The sequence below is a fragment of the Telmatherina bonti genome (genome assembly GCF_933228915.1).
Source record: "Telmatherina bonti genome assembly, chromosome: 17".
Taxonomy (NCBI): Eukaryota; Metazoa; Chordata; class Actinopteri; order Atheriniformes; family Telmatherinidae; genus Telmatherina; species Telmatherina bonti.
The window spans coordinates 32,742,992-32,770,200 of record NC_136615.1 but is presented as its reverse complement, the minus strand read 5'-3'; the positions used below and the strand labels follow the sequence as shown (position 1 = coordinate 32,770,200).

Below are 27,209 nucleotides of genomic sequence, written 5' to 3'. Positions count from 1 at the left end.
ACGACGTGAATACTTACTGTCACATTTTAGTCCTTGTTGTTTTAGGCAATTATCTCGGTTTAGCCTCTTCGCGGCTAAATAAACAGGCATCCTGGAAGCACCAAGAGAACCGCGGATATCAACGCGGCAAGGATGCTTCATGACCCGCGGCAGGTGTGAAGAGATGGCCGGGGAGCCTCCAGCCGCCGCCGGCCGAGTGGTGCTGGTCAAAAAGATCGTCATGAAGGACGGAGTGGTGGTAGGTGCACGACCCGCCATTTTAATCATGTTTTATTACATTTCAGCAGGAGCTGGTTATTATTACGCACTGATTCAGAGGATATTAGACTGAAATTAATTAATTTTAAATCATGAAAACGGCGAATAATCCAATAAAACGGTTGGTTTATAATCCCCATGTTATTATATGACCAGGCAAATCAAAATAAATAAATAAACATATGTATGACATAACAAGGAATTGAAGCATATGACGTAAATCCCATTAAGAAATTCACTTCTGCGTTATTAAGCAGTCATTTTTATTCTTAAAGCGAGCATATCAATAAAATCATAATCATCATAATGATGACTATTAAATCTAACAATCTTAATATGTTCTCAGAAACAGGAGGCGACATATTTATTGTTTTGTTTTGGTGAACGTCAGTGTGCTAAAAATAAAATGGAGTAAATGTTGCAGGTGGAAAAGTGAGGATTGAATGACTCCAGTAAAAATAAGGAAGAGAAGGAGGGAGGTGCTGCAAAATGGCTGTTGTGTGCTGGAAGGCAGGGTGCTGCAGTGGAGACGCGGCAGGCCAGGTTTAATGTGGCCTCAGACGGCTCGGCTTAGTGCTGATGCTGATGCGGGCGCGACGGATCCATTATCTGTTACATAACTGCTCAGGCTGGAGCCACACTGCAGATTCACCGCTCCACAGCGTCCATTTTAGCATCCCTCCAACTGAACACACACACACACACACACACACACACACACACACACACACACACACAAACACAAACGATAAAACTACCTATGAAGCCAGCTTGACAGGATGGAAAATGTCTGGAGAAAAGGACATACTTATATTTCTGCCGTCTCAAATAAAACCAGCTGTAGTGCTAAATAAAATATGCTGTTTTTCTCTGAGTTCAGAGCTGCAAAACATCTTTTTTAGAAAAGAGCTTCGATTTATGAGAATGTTTCCCACTTAATTTGATAGTTGATTAAGTTAATCAAGAATATACATTCATTCATTCATTCATTTTCCGAACCGCTTATTCCAATTCAGGGTCGCGGGGAAGCTGGAGCCTATCCCAGCTGGCTTTGGGCGACAGGCAGGGTACACCCTGGACAGCTCGCCAGTCCATCACAGTCAAGAATATACAGTAAAATCAATAATGAAAACCTAAATGATCACAAACCCCACGAAACCAGAGGGAATATAAATGTAAACACATGGCTGGAACCCTTATATTGACACAAAAAGGGATGGATGGAAAATAAAAGTTTAGTCCTGATTCATCACTTCATACATATATATATATATATATATATATATATATATATATATATATATATATATATATGTATGTATGTATGTATGTATGTATGTATATATATATATATATATGTATGTATGTATATATATATATACCAATCCACTTTTTGGGAGTTCTGATCCGATACCAAATGTGTTTATGTGAACATTATTGTGACTATGGTTATTATTGCCGTTGTAACTGTGTAAGATTTCATTAGGTTGTAATAAATGACCCATCCTTTCTGAAGTTACCTCACCAATACAAATATAATAACATTACAGATCGAACAATTTCAACAAGTTTTCTTCTGATTTGGCACATTTTACCCAAATACAACTTTACATGTGTGGTTTTGAAACAAAGATGTAGCTTTTAGTGAAACAAAATAGTCACTTTTCACATTTATTTCTTTTAAAACACGTCCAAAGCATGTCATCAAACATGTCTGCGCTGGCTGGACTGGTATGGTATCGGGTATCAGTTGTGGTATCAAAACACTTTTATTAATACCAAGTACGAGTACACACACAGTATTGAACCGATACCGAGGCATCCCTATACATGTATGTGTATATATATAAAATTACTAGTAACTTTATTTGAAACTGAAACTCCAACTTTATTGCTTTACTTTATTTACCATAAGATACACACATTGTGTAGTCTGCAAGAAGGAATATTCCCCGCTGTAAAATCCAGGATAAAGGAAGCTATGATGAGGTCATGCTACGCTGATGCTCCTAGAACGGCCTGTTCATGGCTCATGAACAACTCGTCAGCTATGTGTTGTCAGTAGATTAGATCTATTGACATGCTCCTGGAAGATCTGCACCCCTCTTCGGAGCTGACTTCCAGCTCTTTCTGTTGTAGGTTGTCGGTTTAGGTTTTGTTACCAAACACTATCTTGCATTTTCAGATCTCCGATAGCAAAATGATTTTGCGCGGCAGCTGATTGATTAGACTGATCAGCTGACATGACGGACAGAGGAGGTTCCTTCCACCGGTCTGTTTCAGTAGAATAAAAACTCCAATGAGTTATAAACTGTCTTGTTTCATTCTATGAAGTCTGGAAGTGGACACACAACCAGTTACGTCACTAAGATCCGTCTCTATGGCAACATGTCCAGGCAAAGACACACGCACACATACACACTAGCAGCGTATGCACACGCCACTTAAACGGATCAGAACTTCACACACATGCAAACACAGCTTGGATAAATCAGGAAAGCACATTCCTACAATTTATTAAAGTATACATCTGTGATTAATCAAGATTAACTTATTACAAAGACTCTGATTATTAGATTTATTACATAAATATATATATATATATATATATATGTTTATATATATATATATATAAATATATATATACATATATATATTTGTCTCTAGGGGTGGGCAATCGCATAAAAAATTTTGAATATTGTGATTTTTTTTCACTTCACAATTTTAATTTTTTTTTTTGTTAAAAAAAATCAATTGTTCTTTCAAATAAATAGAAATAATCAATTATAATTTTCTTTTTTGTAATTTTTATTGTTTTTATTGATCTTTTTACTTGTCTTCTTGGGCAGAATGATGTTATAGCAACGATGTTGTTTTTTCCTAATTGAAATGAAGGAAAATGACGAGCAAAATAGGTTTTGTATATATTTTTATATTTAGTTCACAAAAAGCAACAATAACGAAGATTTGCGAAAATCACTATTTAAATTGAATCAGCATTAAAAAAAAATTGTAATTGGACGAAAACATATCGTCACAGCCCTAATTGTCTCTATATAACAATAGTTTCCCCTAAAGGCAACTATTTTTATAATTAAATGGTTATAAGTGTAGGACTAAATCAAATGATTGGTACAGACATTAATCGTGTAAACTCCAGTAATATCTGGACAAACGCTTTTAGCTGCAGCTCAGTTTAAAACAGTAGAACAATAAATCGAAAGTATGCCAAAATAAATAAGAATAACAGTGAAAATACCATTTTAATAGCTAACAGCTAACTATTTTCTAATTAAGAGTCTACAACATGTTACATTACTTTTAATAATTACATGTTTTCATCCACACCCTTCATCTGGAGGTAAGCCAGGCCTGAATCAGCGAGTGCTACCTTTCATTTTCACCTCCTGTGGAGGTGAATATATCTCGCTACGACTGAGGCTGTTGGTGCTTTTGGACAGGGGAGGGGCCTGTGGCAGCACCTGCTACACACTGAAAAGACTGTTCATGTTTTCATATCATTCTCAGAAAGTTTACAATACCATAGCTAGAATTTTTATTTGTTGCTTTTTTTTAACTAAAGTCCCGAGAGGGGTCTGAAAGTTGACAACACTGTTGGCTGAACTCTGTGTAAATGCTGTACCAGGAAATCGTGCACTGACAAACCTTCCATGTTGTTTTGCATCCACGTTGTCACTGGTGCCATGTGAACCATTTAGGGACCAGTCCGGCAGTCCAACCCCCTAAAGCAGGGGTGCCCAAACCTTTTTGCCTCCAAGAGCCAAACTGAAAATGATCCAGTGAGCCACGGGCCAAATGTTGCAGCTTTCAGGATGAAACACAAGAAAATGCACAAAGTTATTTTAATTATTGTTCAATAGCAAATACAGTGTTTTTTGGGTTTTTTTTTTACTATCTGGACAAATTAAATGTTATATAAAAAATCAATATAGCAATAGAACAATGAAGCCATGGTTAGAGGGGCAAGAAACAATAATTACAACCACTAAACTTTAACCAAGTACATTACCAGTCTCTCCATGTTAGGCTTCACCTGGCTGACAAGGTCATTGAGGTGTGAGTCAGTCAGGGTCCCTCTGAGTCTGGTCTTATTGGGGTTCATGACACTGAAAGTATCTTTTCATCAAGCTCTGTAGGGCATATATAATATATATATATCTATTATATATTATATTATATATAATATAAACATTGACTTAAGGGCCAAAAGAAGAGTGCTGGCGGGCTGATTTTGGCCCGTGGGCCCCATTTTGGGCACCCCTGCCCTAAAGGGTTCAGGCGGCAAACCGTAAACAACAAAGCTACCAGAAGGCAGCAGCAGCTAGCTAGTAACACAACCATGTAGCAGCACCTCATGGCCCGAGAACTGGACCTGGTGACCTGTCGGTTTGTCAGAATAGCATACCAGTGTTTCACACAGTCTGTGGTGTTTCCCTGGTGCTGTGGAGGGAATCGAGTGTCATGGTGGAGTCAGTCATGGTGGTTTATACAAAGTGTGTGTACAACACACACACAAACTGTGATATAGACTATTGTCAGTGACATTACATGTTGGGTGGCTAAAAGCTAGCCGCTATCGAGTGACTGTTAACCAAACTTCACACTTTCCAAACCAGTTTAGCCTGTCTGTGTTCAGGTTCGACAGACATATTTAGAAAGTCGCGTGCCTGTTCGCGTTCAGGACCTCCATGTTTTTCCAAATCCCGGTTTTACAAACATCCTTAAGTGCCACCTGATTTAGACCTCCAGCTGTGGAAATTTCCTCAAAGTATTTCCTCTTCATGCAAAGGTGAGTAAAAAGAAAAACAAACGGCAGACTCAGATAACATAAATGTTACATAAAAATGAAGGACGTCCATACTATGTTAGTTAACTCTACTGTGAGAAAACGTTGATATTTATGGCTGTTTATTGGCTCTATGAAGGAAAAAAATAAGAACTTTTAATACTGAAACTCTTGTCCTCGTATCTGGCACTTACAAGGTTGAATTTGTCAAATATTCAACCAAATATATTGCAGTTGCATTTACAACAACGTGCTGTTAACACAGCTGACAAGCTTCCACACATTTAACCTTCGTTCTGTCAAAAGTTTGGACACACTCTCCCAAGTGTGGGCCGCACTTCCACTTAATTCTATTAAACATTCTTTCCTTCTTAATTATTTCCAGATTTCATCTTTCATGGTGCAGTTGAAGCATGTTTTTGTATTTACATCATGAGAAAAACACGTTAGTACTGTTTTCTTCTGGTGGGAAGTAAGGCTTGATGATATGACCAAAATCTCATATCACGACATTGCTCATTTGATATCCCATACCGATATACGTAACGATATAAAACTGTGTGTGTAATGTTGTGTCAGTCATGAGTTACGTGCCAGATGTGTTTGGTAATGGCAGTAGTGATTTCCTCCCATCTGGGGCAACTGTGGCTGTATGGCGTTTCATGGGTAAATACCTGTTGCAGCGTTTACGTCTGGAGTTTATTATGAGCTTTCGCCTCCACTTGATTCCTGCGCAAGTGATAAAATGAGTTAGTTGTGTCAGAGTCCGTTGTTGAGACTGTGGGCTAGTCTGTTGTCGGTTCCACTTCAGTCTTTTTACATCCAAACCGCATCCACGCGACAGAAATTTCCCTCTTTTGTGAACAAGCTGAGCATGTTTTAGTGAATTACTCTGTTCTGAAACACGTCTGCTACCGTCTTCCTCCATGTTTGCTCATGTATTGCAGCGTGCATGCCGAAAAATACTGCAATAAAACACGTTATAGTGGCGTAAACCATAGAGCCTTATATAAAACGATAGACAATTTTCTATCGTCCAAACAATATATATCGTCATATCGCCCAGTCCTAGTGGGAAGAATCTAGAACATGGTGTTCCTACTCTGTTTATTCAGGTCATATTAATGGGAATGGGTAATCCTGGAGTCTCTTTATTGGTTTCCACCACTGGTTTCAAATATTGCTGCTCTCATACTTCCGTGCATCTTTTGACGTTGCCATAGTTGTTAAGTAACTTCATCCACTAGTGGAAAGTTTTGACTCTGGAGAATTTACTGCTATAAAAATAGTTTCCAAACACCAGAAGAATAAAACCACAAATAATTTGGGTACTTTGTATTCCGTCATCTTTCTGCTCCTTTCTTCTTCTGTGGTTTATTCCAGCTGTGGGTGGGCAATACAACTCAATACTGCCACCATGGTTTCTGGTGGTATTACTCTGTTTTCTGCTTCAAATGACGGATAGCTTGAAAACGGACCAAATTAACCGATGCAGGATACGTATAAAACTGTCCGTCCATCTGTGAAGAGATTACTCCTACGTATAAATGCAAGCTACCGAACTTTAGTCATTTTCCCAGTGAAGTTCTGCCGATGGAGGTCTAATCCATCATCCATCTAGCATCCTACCTGACCTGTTAGCTTTCTTGACTCTTGTTTTGTCTCTTTCTCTCTTTTCATCTGCTTGCGTTTCTTTGCTGAATCAGCAACATTGCATGTTCAAAACAGCACCTCTACAAATACACACGATAGATGCCACTGTGTCATCAAACTAGTCTGGAGTTACATAATACGCCTTTGATTAAAACAGTACACAGATTAAATGCAAATACAACAACAAATCCTGTCAAAGACTTTCCACAGTTGGAACTGTACAACAACTCAACCTTTTGTTCATTTTCCAAGTGTGACCCCTTCAGTAAACAGATTTATACCACTACAATGAATTTTGCAGCTGAGATTCTTTTTCTCATATAGATTTTAAATCATTGTTTATATTTTTTTACAACTGTGGAAGTAAAAGTTTGTTTTTGCTGGAGTCTTTCAAATCTTCACCTATTGATAATGTATGACGCTCCCATAACGGTGACTTAAACCATAAAACATAGTTCTGGTGTAGAGTTTATAGTTGTGAATCTGAAAAAATCTGTCAAAAGGGGGACAATCAATGTGTCTGTTAATAAAAAAGGAAAACCAAATATAAAATGACTCCTTAACCTACAGAATGACTTTCTGTCATGTTGACATGGAAATTAGAAGTTCAGGGGATCAGCAAAGAGTAACTCATTATCTAAGTAGTCTAAATCTCTGTCAGAAAAAAACCATTAGTTCATCTAAAGATAGAAAATAGTCCATTTTTTTCACCTAAATCCTGTGTATCTATGTCAGTAGGTTGGTGATCACTTGATGTGGGATGCTCTACTTTTCATACTCAGCCTGTTTTAATCAGTAAGAAGTCAAACGTCAGTTAAAAATGGCCTATTTTATACTTTCCTTTGTCATGTTCACTGTGATATATGGTAACAATTTTACTAAATGAATATTTCTTATCCCTTCTACTGGCTTATTGATTGCTTTATTGTCATCTTGACTTTTCTCATGTCAATGTGGGAATCCAACGCATGACGCATGGATTAACATAAACCCACCCAGATTTCCCACCTAGGCGTAGCTGCCTTCATGCTTGTCCACGGTTAATCGTTTTAAGTTTGAAGTATGAAGAAGATGGTGAGATCCAGGCTCTAGCAGTTTGTTGGAGGAGGGATTATAATGTTTTTATTTGTTCACAGGGACACAAAATCTTTGGTGTGTATGAGTGCAAAGAAGACTCGTTTCTGTTCCTGTCGTTCCTCTTTATCTGGCGGCTTTTGTTGTTATGGTGGCCTCAACATGTGGTGATGGCACAGATAATTCTCTAAATAAGATGGGTACCAGGTAGGTGAAGAAACAATGACAAACTTCTGCTGCTGCCTGAGCTTATACTTGGCACTGGTTTGCAAATCTTTGATGTCAGGCCACCAGGAGGGCAATGTTGACGTAGCCCCCACTTTCAACTGCATTACCACCTCATGACAATGCCACATTAAAGCTGAATAACAAGAAACCACGTGAATGTCTGTCCCAGATCATTTTGAGGAAAGAAACTGGAATAAATGGCTGTCAGTAAGGAAAGAAAAAGCAGATGAAATGGGCCAGAACTTGAAAGTTAAAGAGGTACTCCAATGATTACGAGCCATACAAGTCCACCAAGAGTGGGTGGTATTTTATATGGTTCTGAAACTTTACTGGAGTGCAGTTAAAACTACGATGAAACTCAAGTTCAGGTATTGGCATATTGATGCGGTGCAGCTTGTGTCCCACTGCAAGATGATGTCTAGTTTCATAATACTGTAGTATTACAAATATGAAAAGGTCAGAGGGGTTTTCTGAGTGTAACACTTCTTTGTGTGGCTTGTGATGGCGTCAGTCTGCTTCTCTTTCTCGTCAAAGTCTGAACCTCACAGTAATAGTAACTATAATAACTAATGACACTAATTAAGTCTGTGTCCTGTGATTGTGGTGTTTCTCATAATATAAAGTCATATAGACCTATATGTCTATAAAATTAGAATCAATAGCAGTTTATAGTAAAGAATTATTATTAGGGGTGCAACGGTATGCTAAAATCACAATTCAGTACTTTTCAGTACAGTAAGGAAACAAATGCAAAACATAAAACTGCTTTATTTTGGTGTAAACAGGAACATATTTAATGAAAAGAAAACAGCTTGCAGTAAATTCTCCAATAAAGTATTCTTTAATAAACACAAATATGGCACAAACAGAGATATGTTCCTTCTGTTTTAATTGACTATCTGCAAATACATATTATAGGGCAAGAAGAAATATTTTTTACAAATATTCATTTAACCCCACAGTTCAATGTGGGACTCGATTTCAACATTTTTCATTTGCAAATGAACTTTGGTGGAGGACAAAATAAAAAGTACCTAAATATAATGAAAAAGCATTGAGGTACTATGTTTTTAGTGGATGTTTACAGTGTGCTTTGGTGTAATGAGTGTACCAGGAAATTGAGCACTAAGAAATGTTTCATGATTAAATGCATACATTCGTTAAACGTTATTTGTTCTGAAATTAATTAAACATAATTAACGCGTTAAACTGCCTCTTGTAATATGTGTTTAGTTATTTTTAGCGGAAGGTGTATTTAGACTGACATAAAAGACGTACACTGACTACTGTACATCGTATCAAAATGTCATTGCTGTAGGGTCGTCCTGTTAACAGAGAAACAGATATATACATATATACGTATATATATATATATATATATATATATATATATATATATATATATATATATATATATATATATATACAAATACTGTATAAAAATGCATGTATGCAAGTTAATGCATTTAATTGTTCATATTTCCTGGAATACTGATTACACTGATACGCACTGTAGACATCTGCTAAAACTGCTCTAGCGACTCTACTTAAGAAAAAGGCAACTTTTTCTGGTGTTATTGCAGACATTTGGTGATTAACGTGAAAACATGAATCGTTTACATATCTCTGCATCAGCCACTGCTACTAACAGAAAGTTCAAATTTGTGTTTTTCCAATACACCAAGAATTGCGCAAAAACTAAATATTGCAATAAAAACTGGAAATGGGAACACCTACATTTCGAAAAGTCTTAAATATCAGAAAAAAGTTTTTATGCTCTCATGAAGCAGTTTTTCAGACGCTTCGATATAGTAACAAATTGCAAAAGAGTAAAGGAAACACTTTTTTTGCATTTATGTGTCCCCGGACATGACCAGTTCATTTTCGGTAAAGATGGCGCAGTGTGGAACAAACAACTGCAAATTTCAGAGTTTTAGAAAAGAAAATCAGGGAGAAAAGCTTCCAAAATCTGTGGCAAATTCTCCGCAGCAAGTAGAAAACTCCAAAAGAACGCTACGTGGGTACTTTGCAAAAACTGTGATTTTTGTAAAATATCGCGAGAGTAACAATATTTTATGTGACTTGAGACTAATGCGCCACTCTTCAATGAAAATGCCCGCAAATTGGAATTGTTGTTTGTGAAAACATACTAATCGCTTTTTTTTGGGGGGGGGGGGGAGTGTAATGGAAATGCAGCGAATAACTGTTTGTACGTTACTCACCTAAAGTCTCCAATATCACCACAAAAAATTTCTAGATATGCTGATAGTTGCTTTTTCTTTTAGTATTGTAGCAAGATGGTCTGAAATCGCTACTTATAGCGCCAAAGCTACTAAATTATCAGCTGCAGTCCGACGTGTGAAATTGTCCACTGAAAAGCGTTTCGTATTCTGCAATAAAGTGCGTTCATTTTTTTAACTCATTGTTTTTCACAATTAACACGTTAACGTCGCGTCTCTAGTGGATCCACCTCAGCTCGTCTCTGTCTGGACATGACCTTCATTTTAATCATACTGGCTCTGAACAGTCAAAGCCTCAGAGACCCCTTATTGTCTTTGGGTGACCCCTTGTGTCGATTGTCCTCGTGTCCATTACCCTCAGGTCCGTTGCCCTGGTGTCCACTGCCTTCGTGTCCATTGCCATCAAGTGGACAGTTTATCTCGTGTCCATTGCCCTTGTGTGGTCTGTTGCCTGTGTGTCCGTTGTCTTCATGCCCGTTGTCCTTGTGTGCCCTCGTTTCCGTTGTCCTTGTTTGCGTTTCCCTGATGTTTGTTGCCCTTTTGTCCATTGCCCTTGTGTTTTTGCCTTTGTGTCCACTGCCCTTGTGTGGTCCATTGCCCTTGTGTGGTCCATTGCCCTTGTGTCCATTGCCCTTGTGTTGTTGCCTTTGTGTCCATTGCCCTTGTGTGGTCCATTGCCCTTGTGTCTGTTGCCCTCGTGTCCATTGCCAAAGTCCAAACCCAAAGTAACCTTTTTTGTTATGGATCAGTGTACCGTCCAGTACTACTGACACTGAAAAGGTCACTTTCATCATCTTGGTTTAGAAAACTGATCTAAATCAGGCTAGAAACCATTTTGCAAGGGACAAAATTGTAAGTTGTGACCCATAGTTGTTACATAAGTCAGCATGGATCAGATCACCATCATTTAGCTTTTAGCCACACATTAGTCAAGTCTTGCAGCTACATTTCAGTTGGATAAGAAACAAATATGTCAACCTTCAGAGTTGACGTTGATAGTTCCTAATCCTGGCAGTGACGATATAAATGACATCACAGTGATGTCATCAGGATCAGTTTTGCACATAACCAGAGGAGAGTGCTCTTCATGTGGAGTTCCTCTTTAACTGACTCGCTAAAGACTGAAATGCCATGAAGCTGGAAGTGTGTTCCTAAAATGTTGTCCTGTTTCTTGCTTTTCTTTCCAGCCTCAGCAGGGTATCGGCCGGCCCAGCGTGTATCACGCCGTGGTGGTCATCTTCTTGGAGTTCTTTGCCTGGGGATTACTCACCACGCCAATGCTCACTGTGAGTCACAGTGCAATGCTGCTTCTTATTTCTGGTGTGTGTGTGTGGATTTATGTTTATGTTGATGTGTTTTCATAGGTTTTACATGAGACATTTCCTCAGCACACGTTCCTGATGAACGGCCTTATCCAGGGCGTAAAGGTATGACTTTTAGCCATATTGGTGAATTTTAAAAGTATTTCAGATATTGCAGTGATTGTGTTTATTTTGTCCTCTGCCTTTCAGGGTCTGCTGTCATTCATGTCTGCTCCACTGATTGGAGCATTATCGGACGTTTGGGGCAGGAGGTCCTTTCTCCTAATCACTGTCTTCTTCACCTGTGCTCCGATCCCCCTGATGAGGCTTAGCCCCTGGTAAGGCCTCCTCACATCAGACTTCTGTATTCTTCTCCAGACTGGAGGTTTACTCTTTATTTTACTCACTTTTTGAGTCTGTGATTGTGTTAAAGGAGAGATTTACTTGAGCTTATGAGTCTAAAAGTTAAAGTAGTACAAGCCCTCTCATGGACATTTTTCACCCTTTAGGTGGTATTTTGCTATGATCTCCATGTCTGGAGCTTTCTCTGTCACCTTCTCAGTCATCTTTGCTTATGTTGCTGATGTGACGGATGAAAGAGAGAGAAGTACAGCATACGGTCTGGTAAGAAACCTCCTGTTTCATGTGACATAACATGTTTGAAGTATGTAAGCAGGATTTTCCCGCACAAACACCGATGTGTGATGCTGCGTCAAGTTCCACAGACTTCGAGGCCAAGCAATGTAGATCAGCCTGCAAATCATTTATACACGCACACACACCAACAGCTGATTCGGCCGCTCCTCCTCTCCACCCACAATGCACCAGACCTGTCAGAAGAAAACCTAATGCCATAGAGGACATTTGTCTGAAAACTCCAAAAACGGTCTGAACTGCTGTTTGGTGATTAAGCAAAAAGAGCAGTGACCCCACCTGAAGGCAGAGGAAGGCTACTCTTTCCTCCACCGAGGTAAACCAAGCGGCAACCTCCGGCGGTTAAAAGTGAAGCCTATGTGGAAGTGAAAAAACTGCAGTTCCCTCCTCATCCACTACTATCCAAAACATAGCAAATTCCCATAGACTCCTATGTTAAAAAGACCAACTTCACAGCAATAATCATGTTTACAGCCTGATGCAAAAATCCATTTTCGGTTTCATAGGTCAGGTTTTCCTTTATGAAAACTGTGGGGGTAGTAAATATTTTTCTAACTCCCCCGTTTAAAAGTCATTTTATCTAAAAAATTTGGTCTAATTTGGGGCGTGTCCTTTTGATTGACAAGTAACCGATATCCCAGTGCAAGAAGGAGGAATGTTGAACAACTGCGGTTTTTAGCTGGTTAACAAAGTGACTTAGCTTTAGCCCGCTTACCTCTGTTAGCTAGTTAGCTCCTATTATCTCCGGGTTAGCTCGGTTAGCTCTTAGCTACAAGCAGGCCGACGTTTGATAGACCTCAATCATCCACCATGATGCTCAAAGCCCCCCTCTCAGCTCTACCTCTTTGCCCATTTTTGTATTTTCCGGGAGAGACGCCAAGATGGCAACGGTGGGAACCATCCAATAAGCTTCAATTCAGCTCTTCAGAAACCTATGGGTGACGTCATGGAGGCTCCGTCCATCTTTTACATACAGTCTGTGGTGTAAATCCAATGTACAGGCACCAAGTTGGGGGGCAATGAGGATGCCCACACCTGCTCAGTGCCTCTCACTGGGAGGAACTCCAAATGAAAGAGGGTCTCAAGAACATTGGTTCCAGAGCCCAAGCCGGGCATCAAAGTGAGCCCAACTATACCTAGTTGGAACCGCTCAACCTCGCACACCACCCATCAGGCCTCTTCCTGGCCAAAGAGGTGACGTTCCTTCAAGTCCCTAGAGCTAGCTTCTAGAGCTGAGGATCAGACCGTAGAAGTGAGATGGGTCACTCAGTAAGAACTACATCTCTATGACCCCCCTCACAGGTGGTGAGCCCACAGGAGGGGGGGCTATGTTACCCTTTTGGGCTGAGCCTGGCCAGGCTTCACAGGCAAAAGTAAACCCTGGACAAGTCAGGGGTAAAGATCCCTCCCTCTTAAAGTCCTTCCTGTAGAGCGGGAAGAGATGGCTCAGACCGTTCCTTTGCCATCTGTCCTGGAAAAGCTGCTGATATGGACCGATGAATGATTTGATGAAACGCTGACCCTGTTTTCTGCAACGTCAGAGTGACACAAGCTGACAGTTCGGCTGAATAAGTGCTCAGATATCAGAACAGGATTTTTTATGCATAGACAACCTTCGTGTTTGTGTCTCCTTACAAAAGTGGTTTCCATGTCATTTAGAGAGAACAGAGTTCTTTTCTGACAAGGACAGATACTAAACATCTTTATTTATGTCTGGTTGTTAAAACAGGACAGATTGTTTTCATTAATGCTGGGCAGCGATTAACATGTTTACTGGATAATGATTTATAAGTAGTGTTTTGCACACTTTCAGAGCTGTAACCTTTGGTTTGACTTTAAGTGATGAAGCAAAAGCTTAGTCTGTTTAGACTCTTTAGTTTTATACTTGTAGCTTAGAGGCTTAATAAGCAGAGTGTGAACGTCAACCTTAAAATCAGCTCTGCTGAATCATCTAATCATGACATGTGGAGCTGTGTCAGGCAACCTATCCATTACTGCATTACAGCCGGAATATGATACGTGATACTGACAAATAGCCTTATTTAACCATCATGGGCAAGATAGACTCAGCTGTGATGTCACGTTGCATTTCCAAACTTCAACACAGACCATTTTTCCTTTGATGACGAAAGGAAAATGACCTCAGCTGGCTCCTCCGCATCGAGAGGAACCAGTTGAGTTGGCTCGGGCATCTGGTCAGGATGCCTCCTGGACCTCCCTGGTGAGGTGTTCCGGGCACGTCCCTCTGGGAGGAGACCCCGGGGAAGACCCAGGACACACTGGAGGGATTATATCTCTTGTCTGACCTGGGAACACCTTTGGATCCCCCTGCAGATTTAGTAAATGTGGCTGGGGAGAAGGAAGTCTGGGCTTCCCTGCTTAGCCTGCTGCTAAGTCATGGAGCGCGGATATATGACAGATGGATGGAAAATGAAGGAAAATACACACCTCACCCAGAAAGTCTGCCTTTCCGAGTCGTTACCTCTCATACGTGTTGCTTCCACGTACGCTATAGAGGTACGATGTCTAACAGCATTACTTTAACTTCTGTTATATTCTCAAAAGGCCAGTATTCCCCTCCAGAGTCAGATTTTTAAAAGTGGAGAACAGTGAAAGACCTTTTTGATTTGTTGCTGTTTTCTCTGCCTCACCAACTTTAAGCGCTTCCACATCGGCTCATATAGCATATTTCCAATGCGTTGCATGAACGTCGAGCACACCCCTGCCCTCCACCTGCCTTCTCCCACTTCGTGTTACAGATTCACGTCTGCATTCTAGCTGTGGAAAGCAGCAGCAGCAGGTTTAAGCTCTCTGGCTCGCTGCTTGTCGCAGTTTTGAGATTTTTGCCACTCGGAGGGTTAACTTGCTCAGCACGTGTTCCGATCTAATGAAATTCACCTGTCTGTGTCCTGTGAACCCTCTAGGTATCTGCCACCTTTGCAGCCAGTCTGGTGACGAGTCCAGCCATCGGGGCGTACCTGTCGGCCAGGTACGGCGACAACCTTGTGGTTTTGCTGGCCACGCTCATCGCCCTGGCTGACATCTGCTTCATCCTGCTGGCCGTTCCTGAATCTCTGCCTGACAAGATGAGGCTCAACACCTGGGGAGTGCCCATTTCCTGGGAACAGGCCGACCCCTTTGTTGTCAGTATCTGATAAATGACACATTGTTTGATTTGCAGGTGGAAAGATCAGCTAAAAGTCGATGAAGCGGTTTCATCTGAAAGCTACATGAAGACCTTTATCAATGATTTGATTCTCTCTGTTCTTTGGACACAGTTTGTAGAGTGAGACATGTGTGACGTCACCTCAATATTCGTTAGAGCAGTAACTTTATTTCAATGATTTAACTGTAAAATCTGCTATAAAATGAGACTCGATGCTCGTTAATGACGCAGTATTAACTGGCCAGATGAAAGGATGAATGGAATTTATTTAACAGACTGTAATGTTTGCCTTCACGCCTGAGGTGCTGGTTGAAGATGATCTAATGGTATCTCCTGTCCCTCTGTCCGTCTCTGATACAGTCTCTGAGGAAGGTGGGTCAGGACTCCACGGTTTTACTGATCTGCATCACTGTCTTCTTGTCTTACCTGCCGGAGGCCGGACAGTACTCCAGCTTCTTCCTCTACCTCAGACAGGTGAGACCCAGTGATCCATCCCTTCTCTCTGCTTTTTTCCTGCTAAACAACGACATCTTTGTGAAATTAAGACTATTTGTTTTTAATTTGTGCAACTAAATCCTCATAATGTTGTTCAGCTGCTGAGCTGATATCTGAAGATGGCTTCAGATAAGAAAGTATTGTAATGTTTTATAATGTCTTTAACCCTTTCATACATCGTGGCCATGTAGTTGCCACCTATTTAGAAGTTTTTTTCCTGCATATCAATAAATGAGGATGGTATTTTTGTAAATAAACCAATTCAGTGGATGTTAGTGAGTCATCCAATACGTTCCCACTCACTGGAGAATAAATAAATCCATGATATAATTTAACATTATGTAATTAAATAACTTTGCCTTTGCTATAAATAGGAAAAGAAAATAATACAGCAATATTTACATTGTATAATTATGATTATATATTTTATTAATATTTTATAAAATACATTAAAATAAATCATGATAAATTCTAAATATCACTAATAAACAAAAAATGTACCATTACATATGTCTGTAGAGGTAAAATACTGTATTTAAAACCATGTTGCATTGTTTTTTTATTCATTGATGCATGAAAGGGTAAAAAAAAAATTCTAAAACCGGTTTTAATGTTTGATCATTTGGATCAAAAAGTACAATTTTCTCAATAAACTGTTTCTGGAACAGCTGCAGGCTTTGATGCACAGCATTTAGGCTTTTTTCTCCAACAGATTCATGCTAATCGGAGCAGATGGAAATATGTTGATCCCACCAACACAAAAAAATAAAAATAAATAGTGAATTGTGTCTGCTTGTAGTGCGTAGGCATGATCACAACTAAAGATATGAAAAAAATTATCACAAAAGCTGAAAAAACAAGTTTTTCACCAAGTTGAGTTTTGGGTTTGTGACTTTAATGTTGAGACATCTGTCTGCAGTCTCAGCAAAGGTTTGCTGAACTGGATGCAAAACTATTTCAACTAGCTACTAATTAGTTTTTTTATACCAGAACTGAGCTTTTAACTCTTTTCTGCACAGTGTCCATTACAGTGGACACCTGCAAACTAGTCACCTTACTGGACATCAGTCATCCAATACACTACCATTCACTGGAGAATTAATTATTATACGATAAACTGGAAAAGAAAATCGCGTATTTTAATACAAAAGTGTGACAAAATATTATTTTATAAGTATTTTATAGAACATCTGAAAATGAATAAAAAGCCTAGTGAGGTCAATAATAAAGCAAAGCATCACTTCACTGGAGATGTATGAAAGAAATGCCGCTGTGTCTTTAACTACTCATGTCTCAGAGGGTTAAAAATCATCTGCCGTTCTGAAGCTTTTGGCTTTTGGAAGATTAACGGGACACTAATGAAGACATTCCTGTCTCCATCCAGGTCATCAACTTCTCCTCTACAACCATCGCTGTTTTCATAGGAGTGGTGGGCATTCTGTCTATAGTAGCACAGGTAACAGACATGTGTGGATTTAGTGTAATTTGATTCATTTCTTACATCCAGCTGTGAAATATGGTTACATTTCATATATTACAAATGATACTAATGGATACTGTTATCTGATAAACTCTACCGCTTAGTCCAGCTCAGGGTCATTTCTGACATTAATTCCCATTTTCCCATTTATTTAGACTCTTTTCCTCACCCTGCTGATGAGAACTCTGGGAAATAAAAACACCGTTCTGTTGGGTCTGGGTTTCCAGATTCTCCAGCTGGCTTGGTACGGCTTTGGATCAGAGCCATGGTAAGACCTGAGTCTGACGATGTTTTCCTCTCAGACTAATTCCTTTTTTTTCCTTTTTATATTTAAATTACATTTACGTGCTTAAAGACATGAAAAGGGAAAGACATCTCTTGTTCTCAGTCATCTTTGGGGCTGACAACAACAGCTCCAACACAACCTTAATGTTCTTGAGGGGAAGCTTTTGTTTTGTTGATCTGGATGTCTGCTGATGTCGTCAAGTTGGAGGGTGAAATTACTCTTAGATATAACTTTATATCAGATGCCTTTTGGGTCAAAAGTTAACCTAATTTTTGGAAAAATTCCCTTCACTTAGACTTAAGGTTACATTCACATCAGGATGGTCTGTAATAAGTGACTGTGAGGACCCGGAAATTTAACCACACACAGGAGTAGTAGCACAAAAGAAAGAGCTTTATTAGAGCCAGGGGAGTCTGATAAGACTTAACTGGTCCTGAAGGTTGGAGGAAACCTGAAAAATCCACAATCCAAGAGACAAGGTCAGAGGTCAGGCAATGGTCAGTATCTAGAAGCAAACGGTACTTAAGGCGACAGTCGTGACTCAACTGGATATAGTTTTTAAACTCAAAGCTGAGGAAATATGGCAGAAATGTTATTTTGGAATTGTTGTGAAATGTTTTAGAAGAAGCCTTGTGTAGAAAGACGCTGCGTAAACAACGGTAACCGTGTCCATGTGTGTGTTTACAGGATGATGTGGGCGGCCGGTGCTGTAGCAGCGATGTCCTCCATCACCTTTCCTGCAGTCTCTGCTCTGGTGTCTCAGTCTGCTGATCCTGATAAACAAGGTGACAATGAAAATGCCCCCCTCCCTCCCAGATCAATAGGTTTTTTTTTTACATAGACGTCTTTGTTCCTCAGTCAGACCTTAAAGTAAAACCGCTGCTGAAAATCCTCCACAGACTCAATGGTTAGCTTCAGCAACAGCATGTGTCGTCCTCCCGTTCTGCAGGTGTTGTCCAGGGGATGATCACCGGGATCAGAGGTCTGTGTAACGGTCTGGGTCCGGCACTGTACGGATTTATCTTCTTTCTTTTCAACGTGGAGCTCAACACCATGGACCCCATCCAGGCAGATTACAACATAGACCCCCTGCCTCTGAATGGTCCCACCGAGGTACACAGTGTTATTATATTATATTATATTATATTACCCGGCTCCAACGTTGTCTGAAACTGGGATGTTTAAAGTTTGCAGGTGTTTCTGCTGCTGGATCATATAATATAACAACTGCTGATGTGGGTTGTCATCATGGTACAATCAGCTGAGTCCATCTGCCAATGGCATGAGGCGTTTGCTTCCAAACTAAACCATTATTAACCAATAAGTAGATGATTGGGGCTTAAACATATATATACATATATATATATATATATATATATATATATATATATATATATATATATATATATATATATATATATAATATATAAATATGTATATATATATAATATATAAATATGTATATATAAATATGTATATATAAATATGTATATATATATATATATATATATATATATATATATATATATATATATATATATATATATATATATATATATATATATATATATATATATACCTTTTTTTAGATAAAAAAAATGTCTAAAACTTTTTTTTGTTTGCCATTTTTCTTGATTACGGTCAGGAAAAAACAACACAGTCAGACCATCATTCTGCTGCTATAATGGCTAAGAAGACAAGTAAAAAGATCAATAAAAAGAATTTTAAAAAACATTATAATGGATTATTTTTATTTATTTGGAAAAAAATAGATTTTTTAACAAAAAATACAAAAAAGTTGATTTTAAATTTGTGAAGCAAAACATCCCAATATTCAATTTTTTTTATTAGATTTTCCCTCCCCTAATATGTACAGTATGTACAGTATATATATTTATATATATATGTACACATATAAAGAGAATAATAGAACCGCCATCTTTGATAGCGGCAGAGTTTTGTAAGGAATTAGGAAGAGGAATGAGGTAGAAGGGCTTCGAAAAGTCGTAGAAAATCGTGAATAAAAGAACAAGATTTCCTGGCAAAAGCTTCAATTCTTGTAAGATCTCTTCTCGTGGACGGGATTCTCAGAGAACACCAATAAACACCTGCAGATTCAAGTTGTAGTTTGTTGAAAATGTGGAAATATGGCGTTTGTTTTGTGAGAAACTACTGGAAACGCAGCTAACGCCGCCGTTTCTTCCTCTCCTAGCGAGCGCTCATCCCTGGACCGCCCTTCCTGCTCGGAGCCTGCACGGTGTTCATCGCCTTCCTCGTCGCTCTCTTCATCCCTGAAAAAACCTCCTGCTCCTCCTCCTCCTCTTCGTCCGAGCTCTCCCTCAGCGACAAGCCTCGTCCGGACAGTAAAGAGTCCATGTCCTCGCTGGCCGGCATCCACATCAACACGCCGCTCCCTGGCAGCGATGAAGAGACCCCGCCCACTGCCAGCGACGAGGACTTTGAGCCGTTGCTGCACGACAGTATTGTTTGAAGGACAGGTAGACAGACCGCCAACGTCACGTTTTATCGACATTTTGTAACAAAAGCAGAGCGAGATTTTTTTGCCCCGCGGCGGGACGAGGTGAACTTTGATGGAGGAGAAGAAGCTCCGTCTGCGTCGTCTCTTCGCCGGGAGGCGGGACTTACCGCAACATCACACCACCAGGAAAGAGGCGTCTTTAATGCTGAAGTGGATCACACATCTCCTCGATGAAGAGGAGAATACCATCGTCTGATCCGCTGAAAGAGGGCGGGGCCAACGGGGACGCCATCGTTTGAATGAGTGAAGGACAAACTCGATTGTTTTGGGTTTTTAATAGAAAAAAAATTATTGAATTTTTCCATCAGCTCACTATAAATGACAAAACTGGAGTTTAAAGTTTATGTGGAATGTTTTTGTTGAAGTTTGAAGTTATTTTTGTGATAAACAAGCATAAAAAGATGGTTTTACCTTTTAGTTGCGTCGTTTGGAAGCCGTGTTTTAATGCCGTGGTTTATTTTGCAGAAGAAACGTGGCAGCTAAAACATCTGTGGGTTTATACTGTATTCTTACTATTATTATTATTATTATTCTGACTTTGTTTTTTGTAAGAGGTTTTGTTTTGGAAAATATTTTTATTCTATCAAAATGTACAGATCTTACTGCTCTTAGCTATCGATGCTGGTATGAATGGGATGGCTTTAGAGAGGAAATCCAACATATCACTTATACGAGTTTAGGTCTCCCTGTAATGCTAAATAACGATGCCTCAAGAACATCTCACATCCATACATTCTGGATAATTAAACATCCCAAATGGCACCAAAATGACAGAAACTCACATGAAGACTACTTTCATGTAGTTTTCATTTTTTATTTCACCAGTTTTACGTCCACGTTAGTCCCTCTACCTCTTCATATATGCTTTTTAAAACTACACTCAACCAGAACTTTCTGACTTTCCATCGCTTTTTTGTTAGATTTTTATATCAAGGTCACTTTATGAAAGTGCTGCTGGCTGCTGTCGGTGAAAAAACTTCCTCACATCTGAAGAAAAACAGAAAAGTTTTCAGCTCTTGGTTGGTCACACTGAAATGTTTGTCGTCTGAGGGTTTTTTTTTCCCGGCAGCAGTGATATTTCCTGTGAATGAACTCGTACTTGAAGCGATTTTTGAGTATTATGGGAGATTTGAAGAAATCCTGAAGAGTTTGAGAGAGTATGATTACCGCAGAGTGTACAAAGTTAACTGTTCCGTGACTTAAGATGTAAATGCACTTTGAATGACATTCTAGTATGTATATAGTGTAACTTAGTGTCGGATTGGCTTGTTGTTGTACAGTCTTTCATCCAGGACATGGAAATATCATGAAATGGGACTTCTACTTCTGGTTCTTGAAAATTGAAGAAGCCTTTCAGGCGCAGAAATGCGTCTTCAGCAGCCATGAGAAGAAGTCTTGTTGCCACGCATCGAAGCACAGAGGGTGGGGTTAGCCTGCATGTGGGTTCTGATACGAAGGTTTTCAGAGGCATCGGTACAGTCCTGGATGATGTAGGATGTAATTCAGTTATGTAACTCCAACACTCATGTCTTCTTTCCATTCAGAATACACTCACACACACACACTTTCATCTGGGAATCACACTGGAGTTTATTTACATGAACATTTTTACTGTTTGGTCTCATTTTGGTTCATATGATCTACATGACGGTAAAAAGCATCATACATGTCATTTGGGACGATGAAATCACCACCTACAGATCCATATTATCGGGTTGTTTTATCCTGATGCTCAAGTCTGGAATGACGACGTAACTTTGTTTTCTATTATGAACCATTTTTCTGTTGCTTGTCTTCCCACAGCCTAGAACACGGGATGAATAACAGTATTAGCAATTTTATTATTATTATTTTCATTATTATTATTGTTATTATATTATCATTATTATTATATTTATTATTATTATTATTATTATTATCATCATCATTATTATTGTTATTATTATTTTAAATATATCTTTATTATTGTTTTAATTATTATTATTATTATTAATATTAACATCAGCTCTTCAGTCATTTCAGCAGCAGTGAAACTGAGTCAACAATGTAAATATTGTGCATCTATTGGACGTCTGTACCTGTGAGGAACTGAGATGTACATAGGTTCACCGTTGTCTCGTCTGGATGTGTACAAGCCAATTGTTGCTTATTGGATATTAAACAGTTCAGACACATTTTCGCTCTGCGTTATCAACGCCTCTTTCTTATGTTAGCTACTGGTTTGATTTTGCCTTTTGTAAAGAAATGACCTTCTCCTCTTTTCTCAGCAGATCTTTTACATTGGAAAGAGTAATCACATGCTCGTGTATAAGTTTAACATACTTATTACATGTTGAGAAATGTTCAGCATTCCTCTCCCTGTTACAGACAGAAGTAGGTCAGCTCAGGCCGTGAACCCAGACTACATGTCCCCTGAGTCCTTTTATAAGGTTGTTCTGCGCTCTTCCTCCCTGCAGCTGGTTTTACCTCTGAGTTAGGAAGGAGGAGGTGAGGGCTAAAGGGGAGGACACTGTGTTGCAGGAACTTCACAACCTTTAGAGGCGAGTGCAGCTGAAAAATACGTTGGGTTTTTTTTTTTGTTTTTTTATCAATCTAATTAAAAAGATAAATATTTACATATCTCATGTACTCGCCAGGAATTTTCCACCTGCACTGTGAAGAGTCTCATATAAGGTCCACAAATGTATAAAAACAAAGTGATTAATTATACAAATGGGTAAATATGAATAAAACAGAGTGAATATAATTAATATGTTTTCTTTGCCTTTCTTCTAAAGATCCTGTGCTAAAACTTGAGGACATTTTGTCTCTATATACGATGGCCCTGAAGCAACTACAAAACCAAAAACGAAACAACAAATTAAAAAACAAAAATAAATTGAAAATGACAACAATTAAAAAATACACAATGACAAATCAAAAAACTCAAATTTAATTAACACTACAAAAATATTCTAAAAAACACAAAAAATAAAAAACAAAAAAAGATAAAACACAATGACAAATAAAAACTACAACAAACTTTAAAAAAAGCATGAGTACATTACATACATTAACGTCATACATAAATATCATAGAGATGATATTTATGACACGCACAAACACACATTTGCTCTTTTTATGTACATTTCTAAATTAATTTTCTTCAATATTTTAATTATAATAAAAATATTATTACATTTTATTTACACAATGCTTCTCAAGGCAGATTACTTTACAGCTGGAAAAAAGAATACAAAGGGCAATAAGAATAAAAAAAATATAGTATATGGGCTGCTTAAGAAATACCCATTAAACAAATAAAAAGTCCCTAAAATCAAGTTATTTGCAAATGATACTGTTATGTATATAATGACATTATATTTACTATTATAATATAATATAATATAATATAATATAATATAATGAAATGTTCGTGGCAGAGTGACAACGATCCAACAGCGACCTCTATTGGGCAATTCATGTCATTGCTCAATGAGCTTCAGAAACGTCCAATCAGAATGTCGATAGCTGGTCACGTGACCGCTCAGCCAGAAAGAATAAAGCTCAACGGCAACAACAAACATGGAGGCGTCTTCGTTCAGCTTCACGCCTGAGCGCTACTGGACGGAGGAGAAAGAAAGGGCGCTGATAGCGTTTTTCTCCAGTAAGACTGATCTCCTTCTTCAGCTGCTTCCAGTCAGTGCCTAAACTGCTGTCATATGTGTGTTTTTGGTGGGTTTTAGTTTGAGGGAAGCAGCAACATTTCTGGGCAACCATTGCTGGATGAGACCGACTTGCAGCAATGAGAGATTTCAGCAATGGCGAAGAGCAACCTAGCTGTTGTTATGACAAGATTTCTCACAGAGATTTCAGCAATGGCGAAGAGCAACCAGAGAGGAGTCAGCTGTCATTATGACAGGATTCCTCACAACTTTCTTCTGTTGTTTTCTGAACTTTCCCTGCTAGAGATCTGACTACAGGCAGAATGCATAAACAAATGCGGTTTTTTTTCTGATTTAAATGGCATGAAGGTTGCAGAAAATACTGACATACTGTGATTTAAAATGTTTTTATTCTGTATAAACCATTGCAACAGTTATCATAGTAAATAGATTTAGCAGGTAGACCCTCCACTTTGCAGGTGACATTACTTTCTCTCACTTCTAGGTTTTTATTTGTGAGCTTAATGTTTATTTAATATGTGGGTTTTAGGACTCCTTCTGCATTTCTACGTCACTGGGTGCAATGATAATCCATTCAGTATGTTCCTGTTGTTCCCCAGAGAACAGCTGTCTGTGGAACCACAAGTCGGAGAGCTACAAGAACCGCCAGCTGAGATGGAAAACCCTGGAACAGCTGAGGATCCTCCTGTCATCACACCCGCCTCCTGTTCCTTTTACAGGTAAAATGTTGGTAAATTACAACTTTTTTATTCCAGTTGCTCACAAATAGTAAGTTCCTTCAGCCCTTCATCCACCGGAAAGCTGGTAAATAGTCAGAATTAGGGTGAGACTTTATTACTTAATGAGCAAAAACAAGTCTGCAAGCGTGAAATGGTTGAGAAAAAAAAAAAAAAAAAAAAAGCAAATGTGGGGACAATAAAATAGAGATATAACGAAGGATGATCTTTCATGTAACATGGCTGTAGACCGCATTCATCGCCATGTGATCTCAGGTGACCGTTTGGTGCTGTGTGAACACCAACCGGGCCAAAGCAGCAGACTCGGGTCCACTTTGAAGCCGGGGGGTCTTGGTCTATCCAGCAACCAAACAGGAAGTGACGTCTGCCAACCGAAGAAGGAGGTGATGCGGATTATTGTTGAGAAGGAGGAGAAGCAAGACCAACAGGACATATTCAGAAAACATGTTCTGCACACCGCAGTAAAGTTAGGAACATCAAGACCAGGTCCAGTTTTTCCATCCAGAATCCATTATGATGACCAAACCTGACCCGTTTGTCTCCTATTGAACTGCGGACCGGACCGTTTATGTGTAACCCGCGATCCGGCCCGCATCTTAAGACTTTTAATGTGATTTATTTTGTTTTTTTTCATTTACAATTTACAGACAGCAGTAAATAAATTTGAAGGTTTATTTTAAGCAGAACTTGATCGTAAGATTGTTTTAACTTTTATATCAATAAGTACAAGGTTTGGAAATCTTCACGGGGCGCCTGATCACTGCAACGCGCATCAAGTTCACAAATAAATTTTTTTTAAAAAGGGGAAAGAAGCTGCAGTGAGGTGATAAACACATTTCAGTAAATATTGGTTAAAATAAAATTGTTAGAGCCTCTCTTTAATCAATATGTAAAAAAATATTGTAGGAACCAACGTTGAATATAAAACACACACATAAATACACTTTTTTGGACTTTTGGAGTAGTTTCTATTAGAATTTTACGATTGCATCTAAAACTGGAAGACAGGAAGAGCCGTTGCATCAACGGTGTCGTGCAGAAAAAAGCTGCTGCTGTGAAAAGTGCCCAGTTGTAAGAAATGCATCTCGCCTGTAGATGGTGCGTATTTGTTGTTTTTTTTAATGGTGGTAATAAGTATGCGCCATCTACAGGCGAGATGCCGTTACTGCGCTTCTTACAACTCTGTTTTCCACTTCAGGGCAAAATAGTGTATTTATCTATGTATTTTTTATTGAACTTTGGTTCCTACAATATTTTTCCACATATTGATTTAAGGAGGGGTTCTAACCTGCAATGTGCTCTTTAAATTTAGGTTAATTTTTTTTAGTCTCATGCCTAAAATGTATCTTAGATGTTGGACTTTACCGCTTTAATCACGATTAACTAATTACAGAAAAATGAACGTGTTTAATCATGGAACGTTTGGAAGTGCTCAGTTTTCTGATACACCGGAGACACTGATGCACAGGTTGACTTCCGCTAAAAACGTAGCTCTTTGGTGCTATATTTAGCAATTTTTCAGACCCCTCCAGTGACACTTTTGGGAGAAAAAGCGAGATGTACTTTTTGTGAGTTACGTTAACAAATATCTTTATTTCACAATAAAAGCTTCGTCCTCGCCAAGTGGCAACCTCTTGCGGTTAAAAGTGAAGCCTATGCGGAGGTGTAAAACTGCAGTTCCCCCTTCATCCACTAGGGGCTGCAAAACAGAGCAAATCCCCATAGACTCCCATGTTAAAAAGACCAACTTCACAGCAGAAATAAACATGTTTACAGCAGAAATAAACATGTTTACAGTCTGGTACAAAAATCCATTTTAGATTTAATAGGTCAGCTTTACCTTCATGACAACTGTGGGGGGAGTGAATCTTTTTATAACTCTCCCGTTTAAAAGTAATTTAATCTCGAAATTTGGCATATTTAGGGGTATATCCTTTTGATTGACAGGTACCCAATCTCCCGCTGCAAGTAAGAAGAACGTAGAACAGCAGCGGGTTTTAGCCGGTTAACAACGTGACTTAGTTTTAGTCTGCTTACCTCTGTTACCTGGTTAGCTCCTGTTATCTCCAGGTTAGCTTGGTTAGCTTTTAGATGGTAGGAACCGCCCACCGAGCTTCAAGTCAGCTCTTCAGAAACCTACGGGTGATGTCACAGAGGCTACGTCCATCTTTTATATACAGTCTATGGTCCTCACAAAGCATCCAGCATCGAGCAGTCAGAGCAGGAGGTGACCACCTCTGCTGCAGGACCAGACTGACTTTCATGGTAGATGTCGCTTTCTGATTGGTCACCGGATAGTCTGACTGCAAGTGAACCGAAAACCACCGCTTTTATGGGTATCAGAGTTTGCTTCTTTGGTCTGCATCAGAGTGTGTTTGGTGTTCATGTTGCGCCAAACAAATCGTAGGATCGCTGGAAGTGGACCACGGTCCGTTTTAAATCCGAGCAAACAGCAGCAGTGCGAACGTGGCCTCCACCCGTTCCAGCACACATTCACTGCAAGCAAAGATGACACAACATTCCCATTTCTGGGCTCACACACAGGTATGGAAAAACATGGCTGTTAGAAAACCTTTAGAAAGTGAATGTAGCTTAATCTGAAACCTATAAACGTTTTCATCTGCCA

The 27,209-nt window shown here is 39.1% G+C and overlaps 1 protein-coding gene across 2 annotated transcripts; it reads left to right on the top strand.

Annotated features, from left to right (window-relative positions):
- Positions 1 to 22,256, top strand: LOC306768046 (hippocampus abundant transcript 1 protein-like). 2 transcript variants are annotated; one of them, XM_079256256.1, is made up of 13 exons: positions 158 to 238; positions 7,855 to 7,999; positions 11,448 to 11,546; positions 11,625 to 11,687; positions 11,772 to 11,899; positions 12,071 to 12,185; positions 15,140 to 15,358; positions 15,742 to 15,855; positions 17,261 to 17,332; positions 17,512 to 17,624; positions 18,330 to 18,427; positions 18,592 to 18,755; positions 19,855 to 22,256. In XM_079256256.1, the coding sequence occupies exons 3-13, from the start codon at positions 11,538 to 11,540 to the stop codon at positions 20,131 to 20,133; spliced, it is 1,374 nt and encodes a 457-aa protein (XP_079112382.1). In that variant the 5' UTR covers positions 158 to 238; positions 7,855 to 7,999; positions 11,448 to 11,537; the 3' UTR covers positions 20,134 to 22,256. The 2 variants fall into 2 exon arrangements, with proteins under 2 accessions (XP_079112381.1, XP_079112382.1); XM_079256255.1 differs by lacking the exon at positions 7,855 to 7,999 and having other exon boundaries at positions 1 to 238.
- The last annotated feature ends 4,953 nt before the right edge of the window (positions 22,257 to 27,209 follow it).